At 42.3% G+C, this 15,879-nt stretch overlaps 1 protein-coding gene across 2 annotated transcripts in view; it reads right to left on the reverse strand.

Annotated features, from left to right (window-relative positions):
• The window catches only part of GK5 (glycerol kinase 5), a 57,324-nt gene extending 43,749 nt beyond the window's left edge, over window positions 1-13,575 (reverse strand). For both annotated transcript variants that reach the window (XM_084847188.1, XM_084847189.1), the window contains exons 1-3: window positions 12,529-13,575; window positions 4,596-4,689; window positions 1,702-1,777 (exon numbers count right to left, since the gene is read on the reverse strand). In XM_084847188.1, coding sequence (XP_084703314.1) covers window positions 1,702-1,777; window positions 4,596-4,689; window positions 12,529-12,702 — 344 coding nt within the window. In that variant the 5' untranslated portion in view covers window positions 12,703-13,575. The remainder of the gene's footprint in view (window positions 1-1,701; window positions 1,778-4,595; window positions 4,690-12,528) is intronic.
• Between the last annotated feature and the right edge of the window lie 2,304 nt (window positions 13,576-15,879).

Genomic DNA, 15,879 nt, shown 5'->3' on the forward strand with positions numbered 1-15,879 from the left:
AAGGCAAAACTGAAGTACTTTGGCCACATAATGAGAAGACAGGATACCCTGGAGAAGATGCTGATGCTAGGGAAAGTGGAAGGCAAAAGGAAGAGGGGCCGACCAAGGGCAAGATGGATGGATGGTATTCTGGAGGTGACAGACTCGACCTTGGGGGAGCTGGGGGTGGCGACGGCCGACAGGAAGCTCTGGCGAGGGCTGGTCCATGAAGTCATGAAGAGTCAGAAGCGACTGACCGAATAAACAACAACCCCATGGCTCTGGGTTCAGAGAAGCTGTCTGATTCAACCATTGGGTACACCTGTGTGCTGTAAGTTACTCAATAAAGTACTCCTTGTAAGTAAACCTGGGTCTGATTTATCACTATCTTGACACGACTAAATTAAGAGGTCGAAGCCCATGGCCGGGGCAATACAGTAGAGAACTCTCAGAATACAGCAGTGATGTCCTAGTACTCACAAGTCAACTCCTTAGGCTGGCAAATGTAGTTCTCCTTAACCAAGGCAATCACCTTGCTGTGGACCCAAGGCCAGTGTTTGTGCACCTTCTTCTGCTGCCACAGGTATTCCCCAGAGGGATGAGAAAACCATGCCACAGGTATTCCCCAGAGGGATGAGGAAACCATATGTCTAGATCTTATTTTGGGGGGGTCAGGAGGCATTTGCACCCCTGACATTTTTTAGCAGAGGTAGCGAATTCAGAAGAAGCACTCTTACCCTGCTTGATACTTCAGCTTGCCAACATCCATGTCGGCACAGGATTTGGCCATGGTGAATCAAGTCTCATGTAGGTGACAGACCTCCTTCTAAAAGTGTATTTCAGAAGGGCGTCATCTGCTAGTGAATGAGGCCTTCTTGCTTCTCAATCCTGCACAAGTCTGAGGAGAGTCTACACCAGGGGAGGGCTGCATGCAGCCCTGCCATCCCCCAAATATACCAAAACTCAGTTTAAAAAAACCTTTTTTGAAAGGAAAAAAAAAGGCATCTGTAGTGGCTACAGAGCACCAACATCGTCAAAGCTCACTTGTTTGCAAGCTAATTTTGACACTTTGGGCACCCTGTAGCTGCTACAGAGCACCAATGTATGAGTTTTTTCTAAAACTAACTAATTAGAAAAACACTTTTTCTAATAATGCACCTGCAGGTACATTTGTGGCCCACGGGGGAGGGGTGTTCTGGGAGGTGGAAATGGCCGCTGGACCTCCTGAAGTTGCCCATTCCTGACCTACACACACCTATATGAGCAACTATTGTTTGCCTTACAGCATAATGACAACTGCATTTTCAAACATTTATCTGTTATATGCAGTTTGCATTTTGTTTTAAATGAAACAAAATCTGAAATTTTTATACTATGTGGAGTTTCAAACAAAAGCCAAGAAGGGTTCTTTGATTTTTTTGAATATAAGTGACATACATTTGCATAACACTGTTATAAACTGTTATACTTATTTTAAATTTTCATTATGTTGTTCCATAACTGGTAACTAACTTGGATTATGCAACCGGCATAACTCTTTTGTGGTTAGATGTTTACTAAATTAATTCAAAGACTCCATTGTTGTTCAGCATATTTGACCAAGTACATTTGGATCAAGTAGTCAATCTGATCTTGTGTTATTTGTTTCAGAAAGCATCCACAGCTACAAACAAAGCACAAGAGAATCAAGCATCTGTTATAACCAGCATGCACGCTACATACTTGTTCCATGTAATGAAAGTTCCACGCTGTGTCGAGAGTCCAAGAGCAGAAATTTGGTTCACTTGAATTCCTGCAGCTAAAAGAAAAGTTTGAACACTGAACAAGTGAACAATTACAGCAATGTAGCTCTAGTATCATAAATGGTTCATGCATACATTCATAGGTAATTTAATTGAAGTTAATTTGGCAAGACAATATGGCTAATGAAATAGTCATGGGCATGTGATTCAAAGGAGGTGCATGGTGTCGGGGAAAACCAGCTTGCTTCTTTGGCAGTAGGAGATGCTGCTGTGAACACAGCTTGGAATTTTAGCAACATGGCCTGGGAACAGAACGATCTAACAAAGATATGCAAGAGTGAAGGCACAGAGATATTTTTAATTAATGGTTTAGGATGGGTACAAAAATACAATTCCCTGCAAACCAGGATAAAATTCTATGACATTAAAGATTCTCTACCTGAGGCGGAAAGTTTTGATTAGTTCTAGCATGCTAGAAGGAGGAAAGAGTTCTATTACTTTTTTAATTTGACCGTATAAGATGTCATATAATTTATCCTCTTCTGACTAACTTCTCAGGGCATCCAGATGAAAGATTTGTAATCAACTGTATTTCAGATAAGGCCCCACGTATCACTGTACAGGTGACTAACTTCTGTCTAATTGCTATGCAAACAAGAGCTCAGCTGATTGACCGTATAAGCTAAATTCAAGAAATTGTCACCTCTGTCCTGATATTTGTGCATTTGTCTTTGTATTTTAACCTGAACAAGTCTAAACAACCATAATAAAGAGCATATGTATTTGACTATGTTTCACGTGGTAATCAAAGGAGCAACTTAACATAAACAGTATAATGTATAGCCCAACTATGGATCTTGGATTTCCCCCCCTCATGGACCAACACTATCTTGGTTTTCTTTATTAAGATACTTTCTTATAGAACAGTTACAGGGCCTGTTCTTGCCTCTCTAACACTCTCCCTCTGTCCTCTCCTCACTTCCTGTTCCTCCTTCAAATTCCATCTCCCCACTACTCTCTTCTCATTTCCTCTTCCTCCTTCAAACTCTACCGCTATGTTACATATTGTAACATATGCCTTTTTTTCCTTGCTGTCTGAATCCATTTTTAAGATGGATTTCATAAACGCACCATCTTAGACATCTAGACAGTTCTGCATACTACCATGGCACATTAATAAAGCAGAGGGAAGCTAGAACACATACAAATTAAACATGTACGTTTCTTGTGAAGGAGAACACCCCGATACTAAGGCTGCAATCCTGTGCACATTTTGAGAGTAAGCCCTGTCGATTTCAGTCGGGCTTCTTTATTGCATTTATACCCCACCTTTTTTCCTCCAAGGACCCCAAGGCAGCTTACGTGGTCCTCCTCCTCTCCATTTTATCCTCACAACAACAACCCTGTGAGGTAGGTTGGGCTGAGAGTCTGTGACTGGCCCAAAGTCACCCAGTGAGCTTCATGGGCGAGTGGGGACTAGAACCCGGATCTCCCAGCCCAACACTCTAACCATCACACCACACTGGCTCTGAGTTTACTTCTGAGTAAACTGGAACAGGATTGCGTTGCACTATTTTAGACCTTTTTGTGTGGTAACAGGCACACATACAAGAAAGGACAGTCGCATGGAGCACAGAATATAAGCAACAGAACGGGAAAAACCCCAAGTGGCAGATTCCAATAATGCCCACCCACTAGAGGAGCTGGTCACCAGTTCTGGTCCATGTGCAGCCAGCCCCACCGATTCCATTCTACAAGCAGCCCCTACCACTTGCCAAATGAGGATTTAATGTGGGTAGGGACAGAAATACCAGCACATTTTAGCCTAAAGCTCTTACTGCCAGCAAAAGCCTTAAGAGAGACCTTTCAACCTTTTAGAACGGGGAAAATTTGCACAAAAGCCAGGAAACCACCAAACAATTGGAGGTGGGAGAGGAGGCGATGTGGCCATCCGGGGAATCAGGTGGGCTGGATTTTGTCCTCAACTCTGAGGTTCTACCCCTGGTCAAGAGCACCTCAGGCAGTTCTCTGAAGCCCAAATTAAATATAAAATTGCAATTAATGTATGTATTTTTTTGTTATGCAAATAACAGCCAAGGAAAGCCTATTTCCATTTTAAGGAAAGCCTTGGGAAGAAGTCTTAGCAGCTTTTCTTGAAATGCAAATAGCAGGTTCTGATAGGGAATTTTGTTTCTCCTCACTATCCCCAATGATGCTTCCCAGCAGCTGCTATTTGCCTAACAAAAAAACACACCCACATTAAGAGTTTAGCCAGAATGAAGGAGCTTTGCTGAGCGGCCATTTGGATGATTTCTGTGAAATACTTAGAGTGGCTACAAATATATTTCTCTCTCAGATACCGACTAATAGAACATGTGTCGGATTATATGTAATTTATACATATACATATCCCTGCTTGAACCTAGAATAATTGTTAGAAATTGTCATTTAGGTATTTGGGGGAGTTCTACGTAATACTTTGCTAATTTTCATTTCTGGAGTTAGTTGCAATCCTATTACACTTGCCTGGGAGTTACCCTATTGAATACAGTGGGATTTACTTCTAAGTAAACACATACGTATAGGATTGTGCTATTAGACACACAGCCTCACTCAATAACTTTTGATGTATGCCTAGTTCTTAAACGTGTTAGTGTACGTCCTAACATTCCTACAAGGTAGGAAACATGATGTGTCTGTTTATTAACTTTGCTTCTGGATTATTATTTTTAACATATTGGTATTGTTTTTATATATTGTGAGCTGCGTTGTGAAGGCTTAGGCCTTGAAAAGTGGTATACAGATATCAGGATAAAATAAACATTCTAACAATTATGTTTTGTAAGGGTCACTAGTGTTTAGTTGCTTGTTTACCTTGAATTGCCTCTTTAATCACACCAACAAATTGTGTCCACAGATTTTCAGGGTCCAGTTCAACCCAACCTACCTGAGGATGAAGGACTTCTACCTAGTAACAGAAAACACAGGATTACCAAGAAAGCAGAACCAATCCAAAAGCATGAATTATGGTGGTCTTGATTAACTTAAAAAAGGCCACTTTATATTTTACAAAATTCCTACACTGACAGCTCTTCTGTGGACTTAACTTCCATATTTACAATTTACATTGTATTACAATTTGTATTGTGTACTTTAACAAAGTACACACTACAATTTTTTTTTTTGTACAATGTACAGCACGTTAAACACAGAAATTAATTTTCAATATACACATAAATTGTCACACAGGATGTTGGAACATGCAGCTTCCATGCAAACTGCATGTTCATGTGGTGAAAAACCTGGGTGTACAATCCTCATACATGAAAAATTACATGCCAGTCTACACAGAAGGAACTTTATTTGAATTATTTTTACCACAACCTCCCCTACCTTCAAGGCAGTGTACAGATCAATACGATACAAAATGACTGTATTTTAATGGTATATTAAGTGTGTTTTTAGTTTTTAAAAGGTATGAAAGGCCAAAGTAGATCCTTTTTACATATCCATGGTAGATAAAAAGACATCTGGATCACATTTAATCCCGTCATATTTACAATGCTCCCTAGTCTTGGCTCAGAATAGAAGATAAATCATTGGAAAATTAAGAGGTTTTATTTACATGTATGGAGAATCTTTTGCAGTTACTAGGCAGAAGAGAATTGTGTTATCATTGCAGCAATGTTAAAGTAACTGAGTTTTGTTGCACTACCAACAAGCAGGAGCTCTCTCTGAAATAGCAATTAGACAACTTTTAGTGATACCTATGAGATAAATATTTCATCTCATCTGAGTCCCATTAACTTTGCATCTGATGAAATATAAAGAATATATGGAAGAAAAGCAGTCAGCAAATCTACAGTCAATCATTAGAACCAACAAGAGGTAGATTGCCACATTCATGATCATGAAAGCTTTACAGTCCACTGGTGGCCTGCCATAAATTAAATTAGTTCCAGCGTAGTTTGATCTGGAGTAACAGTTTATCATACAGCTTTTAGAAAATTCTTGGAAAATTCTTGGAAAATTCTAGAAAAAGATCACTGTTGTAGAAAGGTTGCTTCACTGCCAATGGGGCAAAAAATGAAATAGCTCAAGCAATGCAGGACTATGCATATTTCTAGTTTAATAGAACCTGCCTTGTATTAAGTCAGAACATTGGTCCATCTAGCTCAGAACTGTCAAGAACAGCAGCAATTTCCCAGTGTTTCGGATGCAATGAATATGGACTTGAGCACGCTGCGGGAGAGAGCGCAGGACAGGAAGGCCTGGCGTGCTATGGTCCATGGGGTCACGAAGAGTCGGACACGACTGAACGACTGAACAACAACAACAACAAGAGATTGAACCTGGACCTTCTGCATGAAAAAGACTGGCATGGATATCGGAGAAAAACAGTTGGATTGTGAAGTATTTGCAACTCTGGCTTAATGCACCCCTTCACTTAGTTCTCTGACTGGTTTTGTCTCTGGTCTTTTGACTGCAATAAAAAGAACAGAACTTCACTTAGTTTAAAATGAATTTTGTAAAATTCTTGCTGCTTAAACAGCCTGTCTCATAATCTTCATGTTGTCGTTTAGGCCTACAATCTCATAGAAATATTAAGAAAATACGAAGCTATATTCACTATCATATTGATTTAATATAGCTGCCCTCTCATTTGTCTTTTTCACCCTGTCCTCTTCAACTGCCTGTTCGCTCTTCACTCAACCTTAAATTAGCGTTCGTTAACAAGTCAGATGAGACTCTGTGCATCTGCTCTCTTTCCTGTCTTTGAAAGAGTAAAGAATGACTTTTGGAGCTTCAAAGCAGTTATATTGGGAAAAAATCAAAGGAAAGAAGCTCAGATACAACTTAGGGAGCAATCCTATGCAAGTTTAGACAGAAAAACGGCCTACAAATCCCAGCATTCCCCAGCCAGCAAGGCTGGGAGTTGCAGGCCTTTAACACGCATAGGATTGCGCCCTTAAAGTATTTTATTTTAAAACTTAGAGAAACCCCATTGTTTAGACTTGTAGATGATGCCTTATTTTTAAGTTAAGGTTTGAACTTTAGACAGTTTGTTTAAGACTGATAATTAGAGACATTTTTCTGGTTAGCAGTTTCTACGAGCTAATGAGATTTTAGAATATAAAGTCCTATCTTTGGAACCGCTCAGAAAGGTCACTTGAGACAAAGATTTATAAAAATCAAAAGGAAAGCTTCTAAGGAATTATTAGAAAGCTTTTGAAATGTTTTTTACTTGTTAACATTTGTATATTTTGTATATGTTCTGTGATCTCATACCATACCTCATTATCCTGTAAATATTGTTGGATTGTGTCAGAGCTAAGCTAAGTTTTTATAATGAGCTTCTCTCAAGTTTTTTTTTTAATCCAGATTTACTGTTAATACAAATACCTATCAGACCTGCAGAGCAGGCGTGTTTCGTTACAGAAGATTTTCTATTGCCTAATTAGCCAATCAGCTTAGTGCTGACCTAAATACCAGGGCTGTGATACTTTCTCCTAAAAGGGGTAGAAGCGTGACAGTTTGTTCTTTACAACTGAGCTACATCCCATCCCCATTGCAATTTCCCTTCGTTACAGAATTCAATTGTGTGAGAACAGCTTATGTTCCAGCTGAGCAGGCAATGTCCAAATAATGAACAAACTGGATGTCAGAAATGGAAGATGTACAGATTTACCAGTGCACTTGGGTACAGGAATTAAAATGTTAGATTTCATATGATTGTTGTAAGGATGTATGATATGAGGGCTGAATTCACTCAATGGGCCTATTCATATGCTATGCTAAGCCATGATGGTTAGGAGTTTTGAGCTAACCATGTTGGCTTAGCATGATGTCTGAACAGGCATCTTTCCCCACCATGGTGGTGTAGTAACTACGTTCACTAACCACTTGCTGCAAGATGGTTAGTGGGCTCTACCATGGCTTAGTGTGACATCTGGCTTGCCCCCATGGTCAACTGACAGCTGCCATAGAGCTCCGCAGCAAGAACAGCCAAAGAAGGAATAGCCACACCAAAATGACCAACAGTGATAAGCACCAAAATGGTCAACAGTGCAAAGGCCACTGAGATGCATGGTCACCCATCCAGAGGACTGTGGGTTCCTGTGGGAGGGAGGGTGGTTGGAGAATGGTTAGTTTAGCCACGTTGCAGAACATGGTTAACTTCATATGTGGTAGTAGCACTCGCAGTGGTTAGTGGTAACTACCATGCACCATGGTTAGCCTAATACTCTTCCCCAAAGTGTGTCTGAGCAGGGCCATTTTGTCTCACTATCATAATTCAGTCCATGGACTTGGGAACCTCCAGTACAATTGATTCCAGGAGTGCATAGATCTGCCAATGGGTGTGTAGCCTAGCCTAAATGACATGGCAACAATGACCACATACTGTCACCTTCATCTGAGAGAGATGCATCTAGCTGCTGCAATTTGTAACTGTGACTGCTTGCAATTGGTGCTTCCACACAATCTCAAAACTAGGCAATGAGGCTTCCCACAGTTGTGTAGGGCCACCAGCTCTGAACTGGCCCCATGACACATGGACTCTTAAATACAATAGAAGTGATAAAATAAGGTACATCATAAGCTTATACCTTTAAACATTTGAATTATTTTGCATCAAAAAAAGTTAAATCCTAACAAGCTACATTCTTCAGGCCCACACAGACGATACTGAGCAAGTAGAACAATGTAAACATTATACTATGCTCTCCATATCAACCTCAGCACATTACTCTGGTAAGCAAAACCTCAATAATAGAAAGTGTGGGTACCTTTTTAGGGACCCAGCCTCTCAGCCAAGGGCTTCTACTAACAAAGCTGGAACTAGGACCACTGCCAAGCTGTGGACCTGCACTTTCAAGAACAGCACAAACCTTTCCAGAAGAGGTTGAACACCACTTTGCTGGACCTGAGAACCATTTACCTCAGGGGTGGGCAACTTCTAGACCAAAACATCTGCAGGCCCATAAGTTGCCCATCCCTGATCTACCCACAGTGCAACTATCATTATTAGGATTCAGCTTCATTAATTGGCCTTCTTCCAGCCCATTACCAAATCTAGGTGCTGGTTCAGCACCTACACCGCCTTAGCCAATTCTGATGGCAAAAAGAAACACAATGGGGTGTCATCACTTCACTCCAAGTTCTCAGATGATTTCATCCAGTGGCTTCATATAGATATTAAAGAGTGTGGGGGATAAGATGAAACTTTGCAGGACCCCATAACATAAATGAATTGTAATGCCATGGGTTGAGCAGAAATCCCCCAATATCACCTTCTGGAAATTGTCCTGTAGGTAGTAGTTGCCAGAGTGGAAACTGAGCCCATAGACCCCCAGGGCAGTTCTGATTCTGAGGAAGAGCAACAACCCGTGGGACAGGAGCTCGCTCATCTGTCACAGGCACAGAGGCAGGGAGAGATTCCGCCTGCCTGCATTCCTGAGGGAGAGAGTGACCCTGGCAGCGAGAGAGCAGGGGATGGGGCCTTGCTGGACGCTCGGCACAGACGCAGGGAGTGACGTCAGATGGAGGGTGCCGAGAGGAGGCGCTCTGCTCGCTTGGCGCTAGAACAACGGTCGCATCCTGAGGACCCAAGGGTAAGAGGGAGGACCTCTCCATAGCCCATAAGCTCAGAATCTTCCTGCCCTCCTCCTTCAAACAGGGACCAACTGCCTTACCTGGAGCTTAGGCTACTCTGCTAACTACCCCAGTGCAGTTCCTTGCTTAGTCATTGGTGATTAGCATCTAAAAGAGTCATTAAGTTGTAAAAGGAATAAAGCCTTGGAAAGAATCCTTTTCGTCTGTGTTTTGAGTTGGCTATTGGAGGGGACTATAAGAGGCAGCTAGGGCACTCCTGACAGTAGTGGAACTACCATGTCACCATGCCCTACACTCAGCTCAATCCAACAAGATACCCTGGTTGATGGTAACAAATTCCACTGAGAGGTCATGGAGAACCAACAGAGATTGTGTATCAGGCTGACTAAGGCTGTTTAAGTGCCAAAACAAGGCCCGAACCTGGATGGAAATGGGTCCAGATAATCCATCTCATGAAAGACTGTCTGGAGTTGGACTGCCACCACCCTCTCAAGCACATTACTAGGGCTATTTGCAATTACTAGGGCACTAGTTGTTTCAATTGTATGAGTCCAGAGAGGGTTTCTTAAAGAACTGTCACACAACCACCTCCTTTAAGGCAGTTGGGACCACTCCCTTTCATAAGGAGGCATTAATCATCTCCTGGACCCACCTAATCTATCCCCTTCAGGTAGATGTAATTAGCCAAAATAGACAAGGATCAAGAAGATATGTGGTCTGCCAAATGCCCTTATCTACATCCTCCAGCTGCATTGACTGAAACTGATCCCATACAACTGGAGCAGGCAGTGCTCTGGATGCCTCCAAAGGAGCTGCTCTAATATTAATGTCAAGGCCAGAATGGATACTAATGACTTTATCATTTAAGCATCTTGTAGACTTTCTTCAGTAGGCCTCCAAGGGCTCTAATACATCCTTCTAGAGTTTAGGTACAATACATTTTTCACTACCCAAAAAAGCTCAGCTGGACAGCTGCTTGAGAATGCAATGGTGGAAGAGAAAGAACATCATCACTTTGCCACCATCACTGCCATGAAGTAGGCCAGATAATGCACTTTCCCTTCTGTTCGATCATATTCACAAAAAGACTTGTGCCACTTGTATTCTAGTTGTCTCCCAGCCTGTTTAATTGCACTCAGCCTCAGGAAGCCAGCACTACAGCACAGGAAAGCATGCTTGGGAGCAATCATGTAGCCACAAATGAGATTTAAAGGGCAATATGATGCTCTTAAGGAACAACATTAGGAGGTTCTGCTTTAGGAAAAGCTTATCTGAATTATCAACACAATCTATTGCATCTGGAGAAGTGTTGCTGGTCTATTTTTAAAAGGTTGTAAAGAACAATGAAGAGATTCAACAGGTGTGGTCACAATACTATAAGAGCACAATCCTATACATGTCTACTCAGAAGCAAGTCCCACTGATTTCAATTGGGCTTACTCCCAGATAAGTACAGTATTACAACCTAACCCACACAGTTCTGCTTGTGTCTTTCACCACAGGTTTACAGAAGACAGTGATGAAGAATAATCACGTGCAGGGCATGGAGAAGCAATTGCACCAGATGACTTGCATAAAACTTACATCATTATCAGTTGAGAGTTAAGTGTACCACGCCAACAGTACTAATCAGATCAAATATTTAGACTAACATTTGTTTAAAATGAAGTGTGTGAGCTTGCAGAGGCAATAGCAACAGGTTCCCCACAGAGGCTTTTTGTGAAAGAAGGGGGGTAGTTGTAAGTAACTGTGTGGAAGCACATGCTTAATGTAATGTGTAGTTTGACACTGAGAATGTGCTGGGAAGTACCCTCATCGGAGAACTATATTATAAGTCCTCTGTCTCAGAAACATATCATTGGACCATAGTCAAAGAAGGCAAATGCAGTTTGCAACTTGGCTACTCACTTGGGAACAACTACACCACAAGTAGCAAAATGCATTAAAAAACCCAGTTTAAACATTTTTATCAGTACAGCATAACTGCATTTCCAAGCAATATGTGGGGCCTGTTTTCACAATCAGCAAAAACAACCCCTGGACTTTGTCTTTTAATCCACCACAGATTTTGCAATCTGAAACCTTCCTCTGTCTTCTAAACTCAGTTTGGAAGGTTTATTTTCTTGATTTAGAAAAGTCCATGATAACAAAGCTTGAGAATCCCTATACTGTAATAACAAGAGTGGGTTTCACTAAAATGTGCTTAGTGCACTCTAGCACTGCAGTGTTACACTCGGAGCATAGCAGGAAGTACTTCAAAAGAAACAGCAAGTACTCTAAAAAAACAGAAGTCTTGCGGCACCTTAAAGATTAACCAATTTATTCTGGCATAATTTTTTGTGGACTATAGCCCACTTCAGCAGGTGCATGGAGTAGTATGGAGAGTTTCAGATTTATATACAGTACGGGGGTGGGGCGTTTGTGAACAGTGAGGTCAGAAGGAAATTCAACACAAAGCATAGAGGGTGACAATCAAGTTATTAACAGCAGTCTTTCACACTGTTACTGATAACAGGATTCTACACATTTACTGTTGCAGACACATTTAACATAGCATTCCCTCTCTTATGTGGACTATTTGGGGTCAGGAAGGTTGCCACGTAGCCTGCTGAAATGAAATATACAATCTCTGTGCACGATGTTATCACCTACCTACTACACAAGAACACGGAGCAGGGAAGGAGGCAGCCACAAACTATGCTCCAATAGGACCTAGAAGTTGTAATGTGCTCTATACATGAAAGACTATAAAACCAGCTTGCTGAAAAATTAAGATAAGTTCTTCATTAATGAACTACTGATTGACAGCAGACCCTCTACTACCTTGAGGAGAGAATAATAGGGCAGGAAGTAGCTGTTGCTGGTAGCAGCGGTGGGGAGAATTATTATTTTTTAAAGCAGGAAGGGAAAACGTTAACAGTGCAATCACACACATGTCTACTCAGAAGTAAACTCAACTGAGCCTTAGGCTGCAGTCCTGTAGCCACCTATCTGCGAGTTAGCGCTACTGAACTCAAGGGGGCTTACTTCTGAGTAGGCATATACAGGATGGCATTGTTGGGGCGCAATCTTGTAACACTTACCCAGGAGCAAGCCCTAATGAACACAACGGGACTTGCTCATGAGTAAACTCGTAGGAAGTTTTATCGTACGCTTACCTCTTTCCCCAATATAGCCCGGCCACAATTCTTACCTGCTTAGTACTAAACCCTTTGACCACGGCCGACTTGTCATAAACATGGCACCGGATCACCGTGCTGCCCACGTCGACCCCCAAGATATATTTGGTGGGGCGCTCCGCGGAGGCCATGGAGGAGGCGGCGGCGGCGGCATCTCCCTCCAGCGCTTCGGCGGCGGTCAGTTTCATCCCGTCCCCCGTCAACCACCAGGCACTCGGAGCTGTGCGGCGCGCAGAACAGCCCCGCACACGCCCTGGCTGCGGAAGGAAGGAAGGAAGGAAGGAGCAGCCCCTTTGAGGGCGAGCGAATGACGCTCCTCCAGGAGAGGTGGGCCTACCAGGAGAGGAGAACGGGGAGGGAAGGTGGAGGCGGCAACCGGGTCAGCAGGGGATTGAGGCGGGACGGGGCGTGAAGCGAAAGAGTTAGCGGGGAAAGAGAGCAGCGGTGACGCGGGGAATGCGGGTGGCGGGCTGAGTCATCCTGCTGGAAAGGAACCTGCACGGCTCCACCGCTATGGGGCTTCCTCAGGGGAAGGGTTGCAATCTCAGCGTTTAGCTGCTACGGGCTAATCCTGTGAATGCATACTCAAAAGTAAACCCCATTGTGATGTTAAAAAAAAGAGAGAGTTCTACGTGGAGGAAGGGGCGGGATCCAAAACCCACAGCCGAGCTTTGGCTCAACCGCAATGCCACAAGAGGGTGTGCAGACTCGAAAGCGTGCGCGGTCTTTTGTGGCATTTTTAGCGGGCCCTCATCAAGGTATCGCCTAGGCCTGCATCGGCACCAAATAAGTGTGCGTAGGGCCGCAGACTTGGGCTGCTTTCTCAGGGTTTCTAGGGGCAGCCGTTGTGGTGTAGTGGTTAAGAGTGTTGGCCTAGGACTCAGGAGATCCGGGTTCTAGTTCTCATTCGGCCATGAAGCTCACTGGGTAAGTTTGGGCCAGTCACTGACTCACAGCCTAACCTACCTCACAGGGTTGTTGTAAGGAAAAAAATGGAGGACCACGAATGCCACCTTGAGTTCCTTGCAAGAGGAAAAAAGGCGGTATATAAATTAAGAAAATGAATGAATGAATAAATAAATAAATAAGCCTCTGAGTCGCAGGATGAGGGAGAAGGAACAGAATAAGGAAGAGCAATGTTCTGCCTCTTGACCAAGCTTCTGTTGGTAACTCCCTGATAATGTTTCTGAAACCAACCCTAATCCTTAAAGAGGCCAATTCCCTCCCCCTTCATTTTCCTTTTAATTGACTCCCTCAACATGCTGTGGTTTAAGATCTCTCAACAGTCAGGTCCTGAAAATTGACTGGTCCGTGTTGGGCTGCATTTCTGGATTAAAAACAAGCCTCTTTTAGTTTGCTAAGGAGTCCCAAAGTATCGCTTGCAAACTGATGTGCCCAAAATCACCCAAATTCAGCATTAGAATAAATTGTTTATTTAAAGCAGTTTTTACCTTGCTTTTCAGTGAAAAAGACACCTAGAGCAGATAACCCTGTTAGTCCTATTTAGTAGGATTAACACTGGATATAACACATAGAATCAATAAAAACAAGGCAGTCCCTGCCTGCAAGCTTACAATCTAAGAAACAACACAAAAGGAATAAAGAGGAAAACAAGCAAACTCCAGCACCAATTTTTAAAAGTGACATAGTTTTTATAATGACCAGCACCAGGGGCGGAAAAGCTTCAATGGAGAGAGAAGAACCCAAATGGAGCTGGTCTCTCAGGTAAGCAGAATGATGGGAATCTAAGGTTACAATCCTACACACATTTACCTGTTAAGCCACATTGGACTCATGGAACTTATTTCTGAGCAGATATACATAGGATTGCATTGTAAATTAATCATTTGCTATCCTTTATTCATTAAAATTTAGTGTACCTGAAAATCTGCCACCTGAGCTAGTCTACCTGACCCTACCTTATTTTAATCTAAGAGCTCTCTATACACCCATACAGGTATGTCCGTACACACTGACCCTCTGGGCACTTTTGACAGAAAATAGAACTTTGAGGGTTAAGACAAGGGTTTTTGCTAGCATCTTTCTTATTCAGTTTTTATATTAATATTGTGGATGAACTAACTTCTACCTCTTTCCCCGTCATAGGACAAGATCTGAGATGCAGAAGATATGGTCTTGTTAGCCTTTACACAGATAGCAATGCATAGATTATTGAAAAAGCTGGGAACTTATTGTAGAACTCAATTTTTAAAGATCAGTAATTATAAAACTAAAATTATGGTGTTTGGGATACTTTTAGCAAAGACATACTTTTTTCCTGGAATAACTGCATTGCACAATTCTCAAGTATTTTGGGCATACATTTTTCAGAAGATCAGTTTTTGAAGGCACATAGATAGGCTATTAATTTGGCTGCTTCTAGGCTGGTGGAAGTTTGGTGTACCTTTAAAACCAAGGGAGGTCAGTTGGCACAGTCCGCATTGAAAATATTTGAAGGGATGATCTTAGCACAAATCTTTATTGTGCAGATCTGAGGTTGTGTAGAACAGATGATCTGGAGGTTATACAGAATAAATATTTAAGATGCATTTTAGTCCTTCCTCATAGTATTCCAGCTACTCTTCTTCATGCTGAAGTGCACCTACCATAAATTTCTATCAGAGCAAACAAGGCAATTTTATTTGAAAAGTTTAATAAATATGGATGACCACCATTAGAACAGAAAAACAGGTGGTTGGGCTTTTTCCTGTTTTGAAAGACTGGCCCATTGCACATGCGCGCGCGCGCGCGCTCTCTCTCTCATATATTGGCTTCCTTTCATTTAAGGGAATCCAAGGTTAAAATTAGAGATTGATTTTACTCACAAGTCTTTGTAAATTTCAACTCTGAGGGAGCACCCTTCCCAACTGGGTCTATCAGCACAGAGGAAGGAAGGTGAGAAAATGGGGAATATTTTTTAAGCAGAGAGAAGGGGAAAAGTGAGGAGGTTTACAAAATATAGGTAAAGTCCAAGGGAAGACAACACTTCTACAGAAAGACACTGTCCTGAGAGTAGGCAGGGAAAGAACTGGGGGTGGAGCTGATGGACACAATACTGTAAAGATCACAGTCATGTTATCCTTGCCTCCCTGGGCAGTGCCAAGATTACCTATACATTTGGATGCCTCCTCTCACCAAAAAGAATTAAGTGAACAGTCCCTATATCAGCATTTAAACTGTTACCAGAAATGTTTAAAATAGCCTTTCCAAACCTGGTGCCCTCCATATGCATTGTACTACAACTTCCACCATCCGCAACCAGCAGGGTCACTGGCTATACTGAGTGGGGATGATTGATGGGAGCTGCGGTCCAAGACATCTGGAGGGCACCAGGTGCGGGAGGCGGTTTTAAATCTTCCCTGCCT

This window comes from Heloderma suspectum, chromosome 3, assembly GCF_057233095.1.
Source record: "Heloderma suspectum isolate Gila_16-S chromosome 3, 16-S_ref, whole genome shotgun sequence".
In the NCBI taxonomy this organism is placed as follows: Eukaryota; Metazoa; Chordata; class Lepidosauria; order Squamata; family Helodermatidae; genus Heloderma; species Heloderma suspectum.